Consider the following 20000-nt stretch of genomic DNA (forward strand, 5'->3'; position numbering starts at 1 on the left):
CATGCTGATTGGCGTCACTTGAGGTTCATGACCATAGCCTCAGGTGTACCTTTGTGTTGCTAGCATCCCTATTTCATTTTACTGGACAAGCTATTTCATCTCTTTCTTTTTTTTTTTTTTTAAGATTTTATTTTATTTATTTGACAGAGAGAGAGATAGAATCACAAGCAGGCAGAGCAGCAGGCAGAGAGAGAGGGAGAAGCAGGCTCCCTGCTGAGCAGAGAGCCCGATGCGGGGCTCGATCCCAGGACCCCGAGATCATGACCTGAGCCGAAGGCAGAGGCCTAACCCACTGAGCCACCCAGGTGCCCCTTTCGTCTCTTTCTTAGGCTGTTTCACACCTGCTCTTTAAGAGACCACCATGTCTTCTACCATGTTTACTCTCAACCAGTGATCTCTTATTGAAGATAACAGAAACAGTAGTAGAACTCTTTTTTTTTTTTTTAAGATTTTATTTATTTATTTGACAGAGAGCAAGAGAGGGAACACAAGTGAGGGGAGTGGGAGAGGAAGAAGCAGGCTTCCTGCTGAGCAGAGAGCGCAACATGGGACTCGATTCCAGGACCCCAGGACCATGACCCAAGCTGAAGGCAGCCGCTTAATGACTGAGCCACCCAGGCACCCTAGAACTTTTGATATTGCCATCACCTTTTCTACTAATTTTCTCATCTGTACTACATATTCTGCCTTTTCTCTTATAACTCTGGATGAAATATCCATGCTCTTGGCCAACTTTCTACTTGTACAGTAGATTTTATTCAGTTTTTTCCTTCTTGATGACATTAGTTTAGTAGTCTTTCTTCTACCACACTCACTCCTTAGCTACCTCATCCAGTCTCTTCATTTATAGGACTTTAAATATATCTACAAATGAATGACTTCCAAATTTTTAATCTCAACCTGAGGTCTCTTCTGAATTGCAAATTTTTATATGTATCCACAATTTCAGATCTTCATTTGACATTTGTTTTCTTGTTCATCTGTTTATAGCAGCTCTATTCATAATTGCCCAGAGTTGGAAGCAGCCAAGATGACTTTTAATATGTGAATGAATAAACAAATCAAGGTACATGCAGGGAATGGAATAATCACTAGAAAGAAGTGGGCTGTCAAGCCATGGAAAGGAGGAACCTGAAATGCATATTTCTATGAAAGAAGTCAATCTGAAAAGACTACTCTGGTTCCAGATGTATGACATTCTAGAAAAGGCAAAGCTATGGAAACTGTAAAAAGATCAGTGGTCAGGGGTTGGAGGGAAGAGAGTGTTGGGTAGATGGAACATGAAAGTTTTAGAGCAGTGAAGCTCTTTTGATGACCCCATAATGGTGGATGTAGGCAGTCATTATATACTTGTCAAAACCCATAGATTGCATAACACAAAAAGTGAACGCTGTGTCAAGTATGGGCTTTGGGTGATAATGATGAGTCAGTTAGGTTCAGCAAGTGTATCACTGGATGTTGATAGTAGAGGAAGGGGTTGGGACAGTATTTCAGAACCCTGTACTTTCTGCTCAGTTTCTCTGGAAGCCCAAAACTACTAATAGATTAAATCTATACTAATAGATTAACTAATAGATTAAGAGATCTATTAGTTAAAACTATATTCTATACAACTAAATATTTAATGCAGCAGTAGCAGTCTCTTCTTGGCAAACCTCAAGTACAGAATCCAGACATTCACCTCTGCACTCATGGAGGATGGATGGGGCAGAGCAAAGCAGTCACTGGGATGCAAATCAGTGTAGGTGTGGGCTTGCCACCACTTACTCTTCACTGAGATATGGCCCATTGGAAGAGAATGATGTTGGTGTGTTCAAACCTGGTCACTTCTCCTTCGCCATTGCAATTAATCTTTCCATCATCATCTTATTTCTGTTAGCACATTCAGGGCACACCGTGTTATCTTTTAGGCCTGGGGATGAGAAAGTGCAGGTGGATAACAGGAAGAGAAAGATCATCTTTTCGGGAGTGTCAGGCACCCAGACCTGACTTGCATGGAACTGTAGGTGAATGCAACCTTTTGTGTCTGTCATGGACCACAGACCACCTGACGCCAGAGGCTTGCAGCAGAAAGGTCTCAACAGAAGCAGAAAAGGAACATGAATTCATAGACTTGGACTGACTGGCTCTTGCAGCAGTTCTTTTTAATAATACTGATGCATATATCTGGTACATGCAAAAGCCCAAATAATATATCATTATCTAAATTTTCTGTATTAATCCTGTTGAATAATAAAGCACAATAATTGATTTACTAAATGTTTTTAGCAGTAATTAAGCCAAGTGTTAGATTTTGAAGTTTTTTAGTTTGTTCTAATCATTTTTAATATTCTATTTTTATCTGAGTATAATAACTAAGTTCTCCTTTTGTATTTGAAAAGATTTAGTGAAAGTATTCATATTTGATATGGTTCTGCATTTCAGATTTTGATCCATCATAACGTTGTGGTTAATGGGATCATTGTTGCTCCAGGATGCTATGCTTGGAGGTTATTGTATGTTCTTAAAGTTTATTAGTTGATAATTTAAAAAGAAAAAAGAGGGCCTTAAAAATATCACCTCTTCTCCTATAACCTCTTTGTGGATTAAATTCTTTTCACTGGTAGCAGATCTAAAACAGTCCTAAGTATCTATTTTAAATATTAAAAAAAAAGATTTTATTTATTTGAGAGCGAGAGAGAGTGCGCATGCGAGAGCATGAAAGGGAGCGGGGCAAAGGGCAAGGGAGAGAGAGAATCTCAAGTAGACTCTATGTCGTGCCCTTATTGAAGGGCTTAATCCCACAATCCTGAAATCATGACCTAAGCTGAAATCAGGAGTCAGATGCTTAACTGATGGAGCCACCCAGGCATCCCCAAGCATCTATTTTATTTTTTTCCTGGTGATCCATCCTAGTATTCCAGGTAATCTTAGGGGAAAAATATAAAAATTTCCCACCTGAAAAATGGAGAGAAAAGAACAGCTAGTTTTTTAAACCTCTTTTGCTGAGAACTATAAAACCTAATGGAGAGACTTCTTCCTGTGACTGAGGCAATGAAGTTAGTAAAATTTTTAAGATCACCAACTATGGAGTCCTTCATCTGGCTTTTAGTCCTGGCTCTACAGTGACTGTGGCCAGGTTATTTAACTTCTCTGTGCTTCGGTTTCTAATTTGTAGATTGTGAATAATACCTCTTAAGAATTTTGGTAGGAAAAATTAGATAATACCTGTAAAATATTTGGAATAGTCCCTGACTCAGAATAAATGCTTAATAAACGCTTGCTGTTATTACTGTTGGCAGTATTATCTCTAGTACCACAATCATTATTTTTACTGAGACTGTTTTGAGTGATAAGTGAAAATCAGAGCAGCCTGTAGAATCAGGGTAGACTGCTACCATGAGAAGACAAAACCTTGGCTAGATTTTTAGCACTTTTGTGTATGTACACGAAATCCTTGTTTTGTAGTTATGATAATGCACAAATTTATGTTACTTTGGTTTAGTTAAATAATACCAGTCCTGCAACCACATGGTTCAAATTTTTGTTATCATGATATATTAATTTTGAGTAATTGCAGAAAGTGAAAACTCTGTTGTTAACTCTTTAGTCCATATTCACCACATAAATTCAGGATCAGCAACTAGTCACATCACTTCCTTGAAATTCTGTTGAAAATGGTAACAGTGCATCTGTTACTTAGTTCACGCCCAGATAGCAAAGTGTGTGACTGTGTTGCCTCCTTATCTCTCAGTGATAAACCTATGTAACATTTCCCCAAAATATGTAAATTCAAAGAATTGGCCAACAATGTTAAATGTGCAGCAAAGAAATGAAAGTGCTAATGCTGAAAGTGAAATTGTATATGATCTTAGAAGATTTAGAAATGATGACAGCAGAATGAAGATAGGAAGAGCTCTAGGCGCTGCATGAAGCAATGGTGTCAACCGTTCTGAAAAAGTCTGGTGAATAAAAAGAGCACAATAAAGTCACTCTGTCATCTTTAAGTTTCAGTAGGAATAGAAAGCTGCTTAGGGTTGTAATGGAACATTAACTTCTACTTTGGATTAAAGGCTGCAATAAAAAAAAATTCTAGTTAGTTTTGCTAGCATTCAAGCCAAAATTTTGAATTTTGTTGCCACATTGAAAGGGAGTGATACTTCCAAGACTGGAGATCATGCAGTTTCTTTAGCTGAGTTTGGAAGAAATATGATGTAAGCATGCAGTTGAACACAATCATGCGGGGAGCCTGGGTGGCTCGGTTGGTTGAGTGTCCAACTCTTGATTTTGGCTCGGGTCATGATCTCAGGATCCTGGGATCGAGACCTGCATCAGGCTTCATGCTCAGTGGGCAGTCTGCTTGAGGATTTTCTCCCTCTTCCTCTGCCCCCCTCCCACATGTGTGCTCTTTCTCGCTTTCTCAAATAAGTAATCTTAAAAAAATTCATGTATCTCAATGTGATTTTGATTTGAATCTCCCTGATGGCTAATGATGAACATTTTTTCATGTGTTTGTTAGCCATTTGTATGTCTTCTTTGGAGAAGTGTCTGTTTATGTCTTCTGCCCATTTTTTGATGTGATTATCTGTTTTCTGGGGGTGTTGAGTTTGAGGAGTTCTTTATAGATCTTGGATGGTCAGTCCTTTTGTCTGTACTGTCATTTGCGAATATCTTCTCCCATTGCGTGGGTTGCCTCTTTGTTTTGTTGACTGTTTCCTTTGCTGTGCAGAAGCTTTTGATCTTGATGAAGTCCCAAAAGTTCATTTTTGCTTTTGTTTCCCTTGCCTTTGGAGACATGTCTTGAAAGAAGTTGCTGTGCCCAATGTTGAAGAGGTTACTGCATATGTTCTCCTCTAGGATTTTGATAGATTCTTGCCTCACATTGCGGTCTTTTATCCATTTCATTTTATCCATTGTGTAAGGTGTAAGAGAATGGTCAAGTTTCATTCTTCTATACTTAGATGTCCAGTTTTCCCAGCACCATTTATTGAAGAGACTGTCTTTTTTCCACTGGATATTTTTTCCTGCTTTGTCGAAGATTAGTTGACCATAGAGTTGCGGTCCATATCTGGGCTCTCTACTCTGTTCCACTGGTCTGTGTATCTGTTTTTGTGCCACTACCATGCTATCTTGGTGATCACAGCTTTGTAATAAAGCTTGAAATCAGGCAGTGTGATGCCCCCAGTTGTGTTTTCCTTTTTCAACATTTCCTTAGCAATTTGGGGTCTCTTCTGGTTCCATACAAATTTTAGGATTGTTTGTTGCAGTACTTTGAAAAATGGCAGTGGAATTTTGATTGGGATGGCATTGAAAGTATAGATTACACCAGTTAGAATGACCAAAATTAACAAGACAGTAAACAACAAGTGTTGGAGAGAATGAGGAGAAAAGGGAACCCTCTTACACTGTTGGTGGGAATGCAAGTTGGTGCAGCCACTGTTTCCAGCCACTGGAAAGCAGTGTGGAGATTCCTTAAGAAATTAAAAATAGAGCTACCTTATGACCCTGCAATTGCACTACTGAGTATTTACCCCAGAGATACAGATGTAGTGAAAAGAAGGGCCATCTGTACCCCAGTGTTCATTGCAGCAATGGCCACAGTCGCCAAACCGTGGAAAGAGCCAAGATGCCCTTCAACAGACGAATGGATAAGGAAGATATGGTCCATATATACAATGGAGTATTATGTCTCCATCAGAAAGGATGAATCCCAACTTTTGTATCAACATGGATGGGACTGGAGGAGATTATGCTGAGTGAAATAAGTCAAGCAGAGAGAGTCAGTTATCATATGGTTTCACTTACTTGTGGAGCACAGTGAGTAACCCAGAGAACATTGAGAGAAGGAGAGAAGTGAGTTAGGGGAAATCAGAGGGAGAGATGAACCATGAGAGACTGTGGACTGTGAGAAACAAGCTGAGGGTGTTGGAGGGGAGAGGGTGGGGGGATAGGTGAGCCTGGTGGTGGGTATTTAGGAGGGCGCATATTTCATGGAGCACTGGGTGTGGTGCATAAACAATGAATCTTGGAACAATGAAAAAATAAAACAAAATTTTAAAAAAATTCATGCATCATGACAGGAAACAACAATGAATAGTATGCATATGGCATGGCAGAACTTTTACTGCAGTATACAAAAAACTTTGCAGGATTCGAATCAGACATAAATGGAATTATAAAGAAATAGAACCTTGGGAATGTTGACGTTGCCACTGTTCAGTGGAATCTGCATAGGCAGCCAGAGGAACGCAGTGAGGATGAATTTAGCAGCATAAGTAAGGAAAGTGATTGTGATGAAAAGGAAGCATGTCCTGGAGGAAATGCCAGCAAAAACTTCATGTTAAAGGAACCCTCAGATATTTCATAACATTGAAAGTGCAAAGGATAAAATATTGGAAGCTGATTCAAACTCAGAAAAGAATATGAATTTTACCAGGGCATAGAAAAAATGCTTACTCTTGTTGTAAATTATATGAGAAGAAAGCAAACTCTGTTCAAACTCGTCTTAATAATTGTTTCTGAAGAAATAAAACACTTTGTCAATGTTTCTAAGTGTTTTAAATCGCAAAGAACTAAATAAATAATAGTTTTACTTTTTTTCTCCATCAGTTGTGTACTTATAACTGACAGCAAAGAGTTTTTAAAGTTTTGACAAAAATAAAGGTTGCAGAACAATCATAATTTCCCCCACTGATCATAACATCCTTTTGCCCGGTTTCAGCTTGTGGGGTTATTATAATGGGTCCCCATACTGCGTGTAGTGAGGAATGCCTGTGTATCTATCTCTGCTTGATCCTGTTAGTGAGGGAAAAACAATCCCAGCATTTCTCACCTGGGTGGCTTTTTCAACTGTCTTTTGCTTTAACTCCTTCAGTGTGAGACTGACTGGGATTCTAATTTTTACAAAATTTAGCTTTTCGTGTTCTTGGATATTCTGAAAAAATTTGATTGACTTACAGCTTTTCTTTGTGTTTCTGTTTACCTCCTTCTGACATACTGTCACTTTTTCATTTTTAACAGCAAAAGTTCAGTTAAGAGACAGTGTTCCTTAACTGACATTGGTAGACACTTGCCTCCTTTGTTTTCCTTTCTTCCCTTCTTCATTTTTATCCATAGTCTTCATGGAGGTAGATAGAATCTTAATCATTTGATGGGCTGAAAGCAAAAGTAAAACAATTTAGTTTGCTGTTACAGAATATTAACGTATCATCTTCGGTTTTTGTCACTTTTTCCTATCACTTAAGTCTAAAGCATTAGTGCTAGATACACTGAGTTTTGGTGTTTGTATGGATGCTAACTTGGTATTAAAAACTGTTCAAAGTGCTTTTTTTATTGACATATCATATATTATTTGCCTCAGGGGTACATGTCTGTCCATCATCAGTCTTACACAATTTACAGCACTCACCATAGCACATACCCTCCCCCATGTCCATCACCGAGCCACCCCATCCCTTCCCCCCCACCCCTCCAGCAGCCCTCAGTTTCCTAAGATTAAGAGTCTCTTATGGTTTGTTTCCTTCTCTGGTTTCATCTTATTTCATTTTCCCCTCCCTTCCCCTGTGATCCTCTGTCTTGTTTCTCAGATTCCTCATATCAGTGAGATCATGTAATAATTGTCTTTCTCTGATTGACTTATTTCACTTAGCATAATACCCTCTGGTTCCATCTATGTCATTGCAAATGGCAAGATTTTGCATTTTTAATGGCTGCATAGTATTCCATTGTATATATATATACCACATCTTTTTTATCCATTCATCTGTTGATGGAGATCTAGGCTCTTTCCATAGTTCAGCTAATGTGGACATTGCTGCTATAAACATTGGGGTGCACTTGCCCTTTGGATCCCTATGTTTGTATCTTTAGGGTAAATACCCAGTAGCGCAATTGCTGGATCATAGGGTAGCTCGATTTTCAACTTCTACCCTCCTACACTGTTGATGGGAATGCAAGCTGGTGCAGCCACTCTGGAAAACAGTATGGAGGTTCTAGAAAAAACTCTGTTTTGAGTAAAAACTCATAGGTATTATGGAAAGTTAAACTTTGTTTTTTCAATAATAGTGGCAGTAGGGGCCTGGGTGGCTCTGTTGGTTAGGTGTCTGCCTTGGGCTCAGGTCACAATCTCAGGGTCCTGGGATTGAGTCCCCAGCTGCTCAGCAAGGAGTCTGCTTCTCCCTCTGCTCCTGTGCACTGTCTCTCACTCTCTCTCAAGTAAATAAATAAAATCTCTAAAACAGTAGTAGTGGCAGTTATAATAATAATTTGTAATTGGGCATGGCTTTATAGTTCACAGTGTACCTTCACCCTGAGGGCTTTCATTTCACCTTTACATGAACATGGGAACTTGTGAGCCAGTAACACTTATATTTCAGAAATGTGGAAAGTGAGATGTTGCGGGGTGTCAGTTGCCCTGGGTCACACGGGGAGTTGATAATCTTTCCTGATAGGCTAGGGAGGTGATAGCGTACAATGTGTAAAACATCTACAGTTTTGGATCATGGACATGGACTCTAATCCCAGTCCTTTAACTACCTGTGTTGTTCGGACAAATCCCTTCTACCTTCATGAAAACTAGTTTGTCATTTCTCATATTCAGGTTGTTTTGAAATGTAAATGCAGCAATACAGTAATGTCTGACTTAAGGAATTAAACAGTATATGCTATAATTTAATATTAATATACTGTCATTATCATCTCATTCTTAGGAGGTTTGATTTCAAATTTTGGTCAGGTCCGTTATGTACTATATTATAGTGTTGGGTGTGTCTCTTTTCTGCTTTCTTAACATTCTCTATCTACAGCCATCCTAGAACTTACCATATCGGGTTTTAGTTCCCTATTTACTTGTATTTTCCTCCTCTAATACTATGAGCTGCTTGAGAAAATAGGTGTGATGGCAGTTTTCTATATTATTTATAGAGTTAACAAGGAAAGGTTGAATGCTTTGACCTCCCCAACGAAATACTTAATATTCACATTAGGTGTTTGTGGTACTAATAATATCTAATTACTGACACATTATCCCTAATAGACCTTACTTGTCTCCATAGGAAACCTGATGTGCTTTAATGAAATATAAATTTGGAAATGACTAATACAGCTTCATAGAGAAAAACTGTGCAATTTTCATGTTGGAAAAACTCCTCTGAGTTCATGTATTATACCTCTTCCATTTTGTAGAAGAGGAAGCGGAAGCTCAAGGGGGTTAGGTGCTGGGGCATCTTGGTGGCTTGGTCAATTAAGTATCTGCTCTTGATCCCAGGGTTCTGGGATAGACCCTGAACCCCGTGTCAGTGGGGCCTCTGCCTCTCACTGGTGCTTTCTCTCTTTCTGCCTCTCACTTTCAAATAAATAAAATATATATTTTTTAAATGGGGGGGTGGGTGTAAGGTCCTTTCTCCAAGGTCACACTACTGGTTGGTTGCAGGATTTTTTTTTTAAGAGTTTATTTTTGGGGCGCCTGGGTGGCTCAGTCACTGGGTGTCTGCCTTCGGCTCGGGTCATGATCCTGAGGTCCTGGGATCAAGCCCTGAATTGGGGGTCCTTGCTCAGCGGGAAGCCTGTGTCTCCCTCTCCCACTCCTCTTGCTTGTGTTCCCTCTCTTCCTGACTCTCTCTCTTTCAAATAAATAAATAAATAATGAAATCTTTAAAAAGTGTTCATTTTTATTTGTTTGAGAAAGAGAAGAGAGAGCACAGTGGGGGGTGAGGGAAGGAAGAGAGGAGGAGGGAGAAGGACAAGCAGATGCTGTGCTGAATGTGGTCTTGATCTCACAACCCTGAAATCGTGACCTGAGCCAAAATCAAGAGTTGTATGCTTAATTGACTGAGCCAGCCAGTTGCCCTGGTGGCAGGATTTTTTTATTTATAACCCGGGAAAAGATCACCACATCAAAGATCATCAAAATAAAGTGATAGCTGTTGCCATTTAAGGAAAACCTAAACCTCCAAGGCTCTTTTTGCAATAGAGTTTAACATGGGAATATTAAAAAAATATAAAATTGTACCAATTTCATTATTTGCCTGCAAGTGCTTGGCAAACAAAATGATAAAAATCTTTTAAGTCTTCAAGAACAAAAAGAAATGTAGGGAGGATGCATACTAAATTGTTAATGTTAGTTCTTAAGGTGGCTGATATTAGAGAGAAAAGGATAAATTTATGTTTTCTTTTTCCATTTTGGCATCCATTAACTTTTTTACAGTAAGTAGATAATAGTTTTGCAACTTAAAAATTCTACAATATAGAAAATTGTTCTTCCAAAAAAAAAAAACAAAAAACAAAAACACCAAAAAAACCATGAGAGATACAAGCCAAAGCAAAACATGAAGGGAATGTGAGAGAAGTCTTCTGTCCTCACTGACCTGACCTTTTAGTTGGAGGGACCAAATTTCTTATCTGAAAAAAGAATTCACTTTTTATTCTTTTTTTTTTTTTAAGATTTTATTTATTTATTTGACAGAGATCACAAGTAGGCAGAGAGGCAGGCAGGGGGTGGGGAGAAGCAGACTCCCCACTGAGCAAGCCCGAAACGGGGCTCCATTCTAGGACCCTGAGATCATGACCTGAGCCGAAGGCAGAGGCCCAACCCACTGAGCCACCCAGGTACCCCTCACTTTTTATTTTGCTTAGCAAGTATTTAAGGCAATGGTAGAAGAGATAGTACAATGAATTGCATAATTAACACTTAATTTGGAGTATTTATTATAGGAGTTCACTGGGAGATTATAGCAGTGTATAGATTATAGTATATGGCAGTGTATATTACATTTTGTTCGGTGGTACAGTAATATGTTTGGAAAGTTATCTTCAGATCTCAGTGACTTTATCTTTTCATGTACTCTATTGTTTTTGGATGCCAAAAGAGATCCTTGTGCAGGGTATCCTCAAATACTAACAGGAAGTATATATTGCTTTACCACTTACTAGATTCATATTGGGATAGGTCTCACCTTGTTCATGGAAGAACAAGATGTACTACTAAAAAAGTAAACCTTTGGAAAATAACAAGGATCAGATTACGTAGTGACATGTCAGTTGTCAGTATTTTGAAATTAAAAAAATGTTAACAGAATTTATTTATTTACATTCTCTACTACTGTGCGAAATGTTCCATAGCATACTTTTAAATGTTGGAAAACTACAGTAAAAACACTCTAGTAAGTGTGGGTATGTGTTGTTGGCAGAGGGATACTGAGGACAGATCAGATTGTCTCTAGATTTACAAGTTATTTAAGAGGCAAGAGAATTTGAGTAAGTTGTTGGGTTTCTCTAGATTCTACTTTTCTTACTAAAAAGCAGAATTAATAATAACCTAACATATAAAAATATTGGATTTAGCTGAATTTAGACCTTATGAAAATCCTTCACAAATAAAGTCGTAGGGGATGTAGTAGATGGGATTCCTAAAGCTTCTGTAGCATCAGGAAGCACAGAACAAAGTAAGTAGTTATTCCTATATATAGTATGTTGGATAATATCTTCACTAATATAATGGCACATTTATTAATGAGTTTCATATAACTTTTTTTTCAAAGTTAGGGTATAATAAATATTAACAGGCTACTCAGTGAAAATGAATGTTGAAGGCCAAGGTAATTGTTTCTGTTAATCTGGCTTGATACAAAGAGTGAGCACAGTTTCGTTATTTTTTTTTTAATCTCCTTTACTATTTAATTGGGATAGTTGATTTTGACTTATAGGTTTGAAATAACTCCAAGGCAAATAAATAAAGTTTCGTTTCTATCTAGGAACAAATTCATATTTTACGACTGTATTTTGTTTCAGTCAGTAATTTGTGGCCATTTTTATCACAGTTTCTGATCATTGGTAATCTTTTACATGCAGAAATAAAGATTTGGGAATTTAAATAACTTATTTCTATGCAGTTTTATTATGTATCTTAATTCTTTTTTGTGGTGTTTCTTTTAAAAAACTAAGGTTATTTGTAAGTACAGAGGTCAGATTGTATAGTTACTATAAAAAGGCTTTTTGCTCACTGGGCTTCTGTATATTCTTGATACCTTATTTGTCCTTTTTTTCCCCCCCAATGTTTTCAGATGTTTTGGAATGTTATTAAGCCCAGGTCGAAACGTGAAGAACAGTGACATGCATTTACTGGATATGGTAATGATAACCTTAAGCACATTAACCAAGTATAGATGATAGTTAATTTATATTTTAGAAGTATTTTCTATTTTAAAATTTTGTCATATTGTCAAAATTGTTTCTAACTTTCATCTGTATGGTAGTAGTAATTTACTTATGAGGGAGAGATTTAGAAAAATTTCTACCAAAAACTCCTATGCAAATTGGAAGCAAATAAAAGGATAGTGTTGTGGCAATGTCCATTTATTCATCTCTTTGGGTTCTTAGGAAGATGTCTTTTCTTTGAGCCAAAAATAACAAGTACATGATTATAACAGGCATATCCAGAGTGAATATGGTGCCTTTCATTTATTTTAATGCACTGTTATTAATTTGAGTACTGTAATGAATGCTTTTGTTTTCTTTAAAACATTTCTCTTTCTGAATTTATTCTCCTTTATTACCTGTCCTTAGCAAAGTATATTTACTGTAGGAGTGGTATTTATTTAAATAATTTTCTTAAAGGTTAATATATATTTGAGAGTTGGTATTTTATGTAAAAATAGCAAACTTTCTTAACTTTTAAACAGAAATACCTTCTATATTGCACTTAATGAATATATTTACTTTGTGATTTAGAAATGTTGTAGGAAGGTCATCTTAGAGTATCAAGTAAGTATGAAATAGTAAAATATAAAGTGACTTAACTGGGATTTTTATATTTAGTGACAGCAAGTCCTACATATTTTAATCTTTTCAGCTGAGTTTTAAAAATGTCAATTAAATAGCACCAATTCTATCAACTTTTTCTTTAGGTTATATCATGCTAATGTCACATTGATTTTCTAGTGGTCCTACTGGAAATGGTTTGTTCAGCGCAGGCATTGTGGGAAGTGCTGGGTTTACAGATATGGTAAAACATAGCTCTTAGCATCTGTGGGTTTATAGATTTTTGATAAAAAACAGATCTCTTAAGTATGTAACTAGGGCAGTGGGTTAAGTGCTCTCCTAGCGTTGATACAATGAGCCACAGAGATGTAGAGGAAGCATTTCACGAAAAGTTACACTGAATGTGAGACGAATTAGCTATTGATCCACCTCTCTTCCATCCCTCTTTACAACATATCAGTAATACAGGTGGTTTTACCTAAGGTAAGCCATATAGCATTTTGGAGTCCTGAAAATTCCATGAGGAGGTAGTTCATAACACAGGTTCCTAGGTCTTAGGGTCTTTCAGAGTTTAAAAGATTAAGGTGAAACCATGGCAGAGACTTTTTTTTTTTTTTTAAATAAAACCTAAACGCAGATTATAGAGTTACAGATTGGCATGAACTTCTGAGGCCCCCTGTTCTTGAGTGTCTTACTTGAAGAGCAGTCCTCCACTTTGAAGAGTCCATATTGAAATCAAAGGGCTGGTCAGCACTGAAGCTTCTGTTCAACAAATAGTTGGTAGAAGTGGGAGGGTTTGTTTCTGCAATTATCAAGAATTGTGATTTGTTATTGATCTTTGTGCTATCTTTAATACATGGTTATTGAGCTTTGGCTAGACTACATTTCATAAAAAGGAACATTACTTATAATGAAGACTATGGGACAATTCTGGTTATTACAAAGTTATTTCCTTATAATCACCTAAAATCATATTCCTTATAACTTTGCCTAATTAGTTTTAGTTCTGTCCTCTAGAGCAAGATATTCTTCTGACTCATTCAAATATGTGAATACTTTGAAAACAAATTTCACTTTCTTACACTTGATTCTGATAAACTTTGGAAAATCCTGCAATTATATTTAATTTTAGAATTTGTGAGACTTTTCTGTTTATCTTGAATAATTTTTAAACAATGCTGACTTTTCTTCCCTTTGAATATTTTCTAATAACATGAATTGAGACTTTTTAAGATTTTATTTATTTATTTGACAGATCTCAAGTAGGCAGAGAGGCAGGCAGAGAGAGAAAGACGCAGGCTCCCCACTGAGCAGAGAGCCCGATGTGGGGCTCGATCCCAGGACCCCAGGACCATGACCTGAACTGAAGAGGCTTTAACCCACTGAGCCACCCAGGCGCCCCGAATTGAGACCTTTTATAAATCTATACATTTAATTTAGTATAAGATCTACATGAAAGAGAAAGTCCTATTTATAAGTGAAAATAATTTTCTAGTCAAACAGCTAGATCACTCATATATATATATATAGAGAGAGAGAGAGAGAGAGTATATAAACAAAATATACATAGTATTATATATAGTATATAAACAAAGTCTTCTATAAATAAAATTGGGTTTTGGGGGATACAAATAAGAGATTCCGTTTTCTTCCAGTAGTGAGAATATTTTTGATACTGTTGGCGAGGGAAAATTTTCCTTTACCCTTCAAGGTTCTTTTGGCTGGTCTAAGAATTAAATTGACAAGAGACAGACTAGCGGGAGAAAACTGAATTTAATTACAAATGTATGGGTGCTCCATAAGAATATGATGTCTATAGGCAGTCAGACAACGAGGCTTATATGCCATTCTAAGCTAAGGAGAAGGGTTAGAAGTTGAAGACTTCAGAGGGAAGGAAGATAATTCAAAGAAGATGAGAAAAGTAAATGTTTGGTAAACATGTTTGTGAGACCACTCAGAAACAATGGGACATAGGAATTTTAACAAACAGACTTTGCCCATTTTCTCCCTGACTACCTCACCTACTTTATTTTATACTGTAGTTATCTAGGGTGACCCTAAGGGGGAGGTCAAAGGTTCTTCCTCAGCCTTTTTTTTTTTTTTTTAAATAAGCAATCTAAAAATAACCCACATGCCAAAGAGATAAATTTTGTGTGGCAAAGTTTGCTTCCCTATATGTAACTAGGGAAAGCCTAACAGCAAGGTTCCAAGAGCTGAAAACTCAGTAGAGCCAGGTTTCTTGGAACTGGAATGCAATTTAAAAGTCCTAGAAACGCCTCAGAAAGTTTGTGGATCTTTACAGTTAACCATTTATTGACACTAGACTAGTAGCTGGTCTCACAGTTATATATACGATTACACTGTGATCCAGTAAGCTTGTAATCTGTATGTGTAAAAAAGCAGTAAGATTTTCATGAAACACTTCTTACCCCTTACACTTGTAAGGAACTCTGCTATTTTTTTCTTCTACTTTATTAAAAAGCCTTGTCATAATGTACTAAATTGACTTTAGGATCCACAAATGGGTCACAAACGGGTTTTTGGAAAACATTAGCTTGTTAGTTCTCTAGAGTCAGGATCATTTGGTTTTGTTTTCTTTGCTGGATACTTACAGGCAAAGACCATGACTTAGAGTAAGCTTGTATTTGCTTAAAGAATGGATGGATTATGAACCTACATTTTTTTTTAACCTTTTCTGTGTGTTATGTCTTTTCAGCACCATGTGTCTGCTTTACCCCACCATCTGCCTACTTGACCTCATAGCTTAAGCTTGCTCATTACTTGACAGTAGTTCATCTGTGGCTTACTCTGTGATTCCCTGGCCTCTCCCTCATGGCTTTTCTGCCCATGTTCCTACTACAAACTGCCACATTCTGTCTGTATTTCCTAATTTATTTTCCTAGGAGGAGGGCATCTAGTGGTTCCACCCTGGCCTAGTTTGGACAGAGACTTTTGTTGTCCAGATGTCCCTTACCTGCTGTTCCTGATTTTGTCAGCCCTGCTTGAGTCAGGAGGAACTCTTCAGCAAAGATAGTTGAAGAAGTATCTCTCTCTCTCTCTCTCTCTCTCTCTTTTTAAGATGTATTTATTTTAGAGAGAGAGTGAAAGGTAGAGTGATCAGGGGAGGGACAGAGGCAGAGGGAGAGAAATCCTCAAGCAGGCTCTCCTCTGAGTGTGAGCCTGACTTGGGGCTTGATCCCACAACCCCAAGAGAGTCAGACACTCAACTGAGCCACCCAGGAGCCCCAAGAAGTATCTTTATAAGAGACTGGGAGCAAGCCAGGCTGTATAATGGAAATGTCTAGTTCAGAAACAAAAATGCCATACTTGATGAGGAGAAACTTGTATTGAGGGCTTTTGATGTGTAAGACAGTGTTAGTGTGGTGGTGTATTGTGAGGACTACAAAGACATAAAACTATGGTTGTTGAATTAGGCTGTTATGGTTACAAGGGACAAAGATGCACTTAGAGCGCCTTAGAGACAGAAGAGGTTATTGATCTTCATGAAATCGTATGGAAACCTGCAGAGTGGTCTCTGCTATCTAGACTCTTCTGTCTGCCTCACCTCCCCCCAGAGACTGACTTACTCTTTCTTTGAGTCTCTTTGTAGGTTGGGCTCCTGCTCTTTTTCCACGCCTGCTCCTGCCTCTGGTGCTCTGCCCCCCTCTCTTTCTGTACCTCCTTCTCCATCTCTCTCTTTCCTTCCTTCACCTTCCCTTTCTCCTTCTTTCGCCTTTTCCTACCTTGTCCTCCTCTCTCCCTCCCTGCCCATCTCTGCTCTTCTCTCTTTGTTCCTCACTCTTCCTCCCTCCTTCCTGCCTCTCAGTATGTGCCTTTGTATTTGGACTGCATGATTATTTTTAATGAATTTTTTGTTTTCTCCATTTCTCTCTTACCAATTAGCAATTTCCCAGTACTCTGCTGTTCTTTATATAGTCTTTCCTACTTTATCATTTCTGTTACCTTGTCACTTCATTTGATGTGTGGCCTGTCAGGGCCTGACTTCTTAAAATCTTTCAGCTCCGCTGCTAACTGCCCACTTTGCTTCGTATTTGTCAGTTGGAAGAAATATTTTGATTGGACTAGCTATCTTCTTGGACTCAGGCACAGCACAGCTCTCTCCAGAAATGGATTGGGCTTTTTGGGGGCCAGATTCTCGTTCTGAATGGGGGTCTAATGAGAAGGTAGAGAGGATTAAGCATAGGGAGGGAGGGAGAGAGAGGTGGAGACTGAGAATGAAGATGAATATATGAATGTGGTGAAGGTGCTGTGTGAGTGTCCTTTACACGGCCTTGAGTGTACTTTATCTCCAGAACTCAGGGTTCCTACACTCAAGCTGACCACCAATACACTAGGAAAATAGATATTGTAATCACCACCATCTGTGTGGGGGTAAAATTGAAAAAAAAAGTTTTTCTCTTTGTTTTCGTCTGACCCTTTCATCACTCTCTTTTCATAATATGAGGAAATGGCTACAGAGAATTTAAAGTACTGTAAACAGCATTTTCTTGCACGTGCGCATGCTTATATGCTGTGTGCTGTTCTCCCATGGAAACACCTCTAACTGCTCCCCCGCCACGTAATACATACACACAACTGTATGGGTTCCTGCTTTCACTATAGGAGTTGCTGGCTGCTTCAGTGAGAGTCAGGAGTGCGCTGGGTGGACACCTTAAGGGGTGGAGGAGATGAAGAAGGGGAGGACAGAAGGTGGGGGAGGGAGCAAGTAAAAAGATAAAAGGGAAACAGTCAACTTGGGTGTTGACTACAAACCTTTATTAGTCTCCTAACATTGATTACTGATCGTAAGAAAGTGTACACATATATAGATGATAGAAAAGTTTCAAATTTGAGAGGTGTTGTGATAAATGAATATTTTAAGAATATATTATAAATTAAAATGGAAGTAAAATACTAATTGCTTTTCCTTTGATGAGCTATTAGTTCAGTTAAAATATCTTCAGTGAGATCTGTACTATAGTTGTAATGGAAACTGGACATACTCGTATGCTTAAGTATGTGAAATTTTGACAAGCAGCCTAAGATAAACCTAAATATAACTTCATACCAATTTGCTTTTGTGAGTCAGCATATAAAGGTGTACCTTCTTTTAGCCAAGAGGTATGTGCATCTAAATAGAAACTCTGAGGAAAGCTGTAAGAGAATTTAATATTGAAAGAAATGCTTTCATAGGGTGACAAAAATTTTACCCCCCAAAATCCCATTTGATTGTAAGTCCAAATGTTAATAAATTTGATTGCTTAAAGTAAGATATAACTTAAAATGGTGATTTTCTTGATATGTATATTCTCAGTGATTTCTCTCTGAACTTTTCCAGGAATCCATGGGAAAGAGCTATGATGGGAGGGCTTACGTTATTACTGGCATGTGGAACCCCAATGTACCAATATTTCTGGCACTTAATGAAGAAACCCCGAAAGGTAAATTTTCTCATAGGATTCATTATTACTTGCTTTAAATTTTATATTATGGTCAATGTTGTTTTGCTGCGTTTTTAAAAATTCTGGTGCTTATTTAAAATGAAGTTATTCTCATTTAGATTTTAAAGTTTTTTTTTTTTTTGAAAGATTTTATTTATTTATTTGACAGACAGAGATCACAAGTAGGCAGAGAGGCAGGCAGAGAGAGAGAGAGGGAGAAGCAGGCTCCCTGCCAAGCAGAGAGCCTGATGTGGGGCTCGATCCCAGGACCCTGGGATCATGACCGGAGCAGAAGGCAGAGGCTTTAACCCACTGAGCCACCCAGGCGCCCCTAGATTTTAAAGTTTTTTAATACTTTATGCATTTATGGAGGAAACATCCACTATTCAAATGAATCTATCCTAAAGGTATGTGAATTAGTTTTATTAGATTACGTAGAAAGTATTTGGTGTTTGTGTTTCATATGTTATCACAGAATTATTTGAGGGCAATGACAGACACAACCAACTGTGCCACCAGGTGCTCTTGTTTGGTCTTCTATTAAGGGATTATGTACTTTAAAGTTTATTTCCTCTATTAAAATAAACTTTCTATAATATTATATTAAAATAATATTCTTGGGGTGCCTGGGTGGGCTTGGTTGGGTGGTCAGCTCTTGGTTTCTGTTGAGGTCATGATCTCCTGGGTTATGAGATCAAACCTGTGTGGGGCTCCAATCTCAGGGGAAGCTTGCTTAGGATTTTCTCCCTTTGCCTCTCCTCCCCCTCGTGTGTGCACATGCATGCATGTGCGCTCTCTGTCTCAAATAAGTAAGTCTTTTTTTTTTTTTTAAAGATTTTATTTATTTATTTATTTGACAGAGAGAGAGAGAGACAGAGAGAGAGAGAGAGAGAGATATCACAAGTAGGCAGAGAGGCAGGCAGAGAGAGGGGGAAGCAGGCTCCCCGCCGAGTGGAGAGCCCGATGTGGGGCTCGATCCCAGGACCCTGGGATCATGACCCGAGCCAAAGGCAGAGACTCAACCCACTGAGCCACCCAGGTGCCCCTGAAATAAATAAGTCTTAAAAAAATATTCTTACTCTAAAGATAATGTATTTTATTTTATTTTTTAAAAGATTTTATTTACTTGACAGAGACACACAGTGAGAGAGGGAACACAAGCAGTGGGAGAGGGAGAGGGAGAAGCACGCTCTCCGCCGAGCAGGGAGCCCAACGTGGGGCTCGATACCGGACCCTGGGATCATGACCTGAGCCAAAGGCAGATGCTTAACAACTGAGCCACTGAGGCACCCCAAGATAATGTATTTTAAATGTAAAATTGTTTCATGTGGCAGAAAAAACAGCAGATTTCTAAAATTTCCAAATGATATCCTTGAGATTATAAATTACTCAGAGGATTCATGTATCAGAGTTTGATTTTTTACAGAGGAAGTTGAAGTTCTGGAGATGAAATGTCTTGGATCTTTTCACTAAACCACCAAGTTGTGTATTCTGTTTTATGTTTTGTGTTATTGCCTCTTAAACTTTGACAGTACTCCCCTTGGACTTCTAAGGCCTGCTGGGGCAAGTACAATGTCTAGAGAATCCTTGTTTCTTTTAAATTGGCAGGTAGAATTTATTTAGAAAGAATGTAATCATTTTTTGTTGAATTTGATATTAATAGAAGTACAGTTGATGTGTATAAATGTTGTATAATTTTTTTTTAAAAACATCGTTGAAGGTTTCTTCTAATGATGGGCTTGTTTATTTGAACTTTAACTGAGAACTAAAAATGCTGGACAAAGTAAATTTTAAAAATATTTCAAAGACGATATGGATTAGCCG

At 37.9% G+C, this 20000-nt stretch overlaps 1 protein-coding gene across 2 annotated transcripts in view; it reads left to right on the forward strand.

Moving 5' to 3' along the window:
* The window catches only part of RABGAP1L (RAB GTPase activating protein 1 like), a 757100-nt gene that overhangs the window by 112939 nt on the left and 624161 nt on the right, over positions 1 to 20000 (forward strand). For both annotated transcript variants that reach the window (XM_080824387.1, XM_080824388.1), the window contains exons 8-9: positions 12039 to 12105; positions 18074 to 18176. In XM_080824387.1, coding sequence (XP_080680513.1) covers positions 12039 to 12105; positions 18074 to 18176 — 170 coding nt within the window. The remainder of the gene's footprint in view (positions 1 to 12038; positions 12106 to 18073; positions 18177 to 20000) is intronic.

Source organism: Martes martes (assembly GCF_963455335.1).
Source record: "Martes martes genome assembly, chromosome: 15".
Lineage (NCBI taxonomy): Eukaryota > Metazoa > Chordata > Mammalia > Carnivora > Mustelidae > Martes > Martes martes.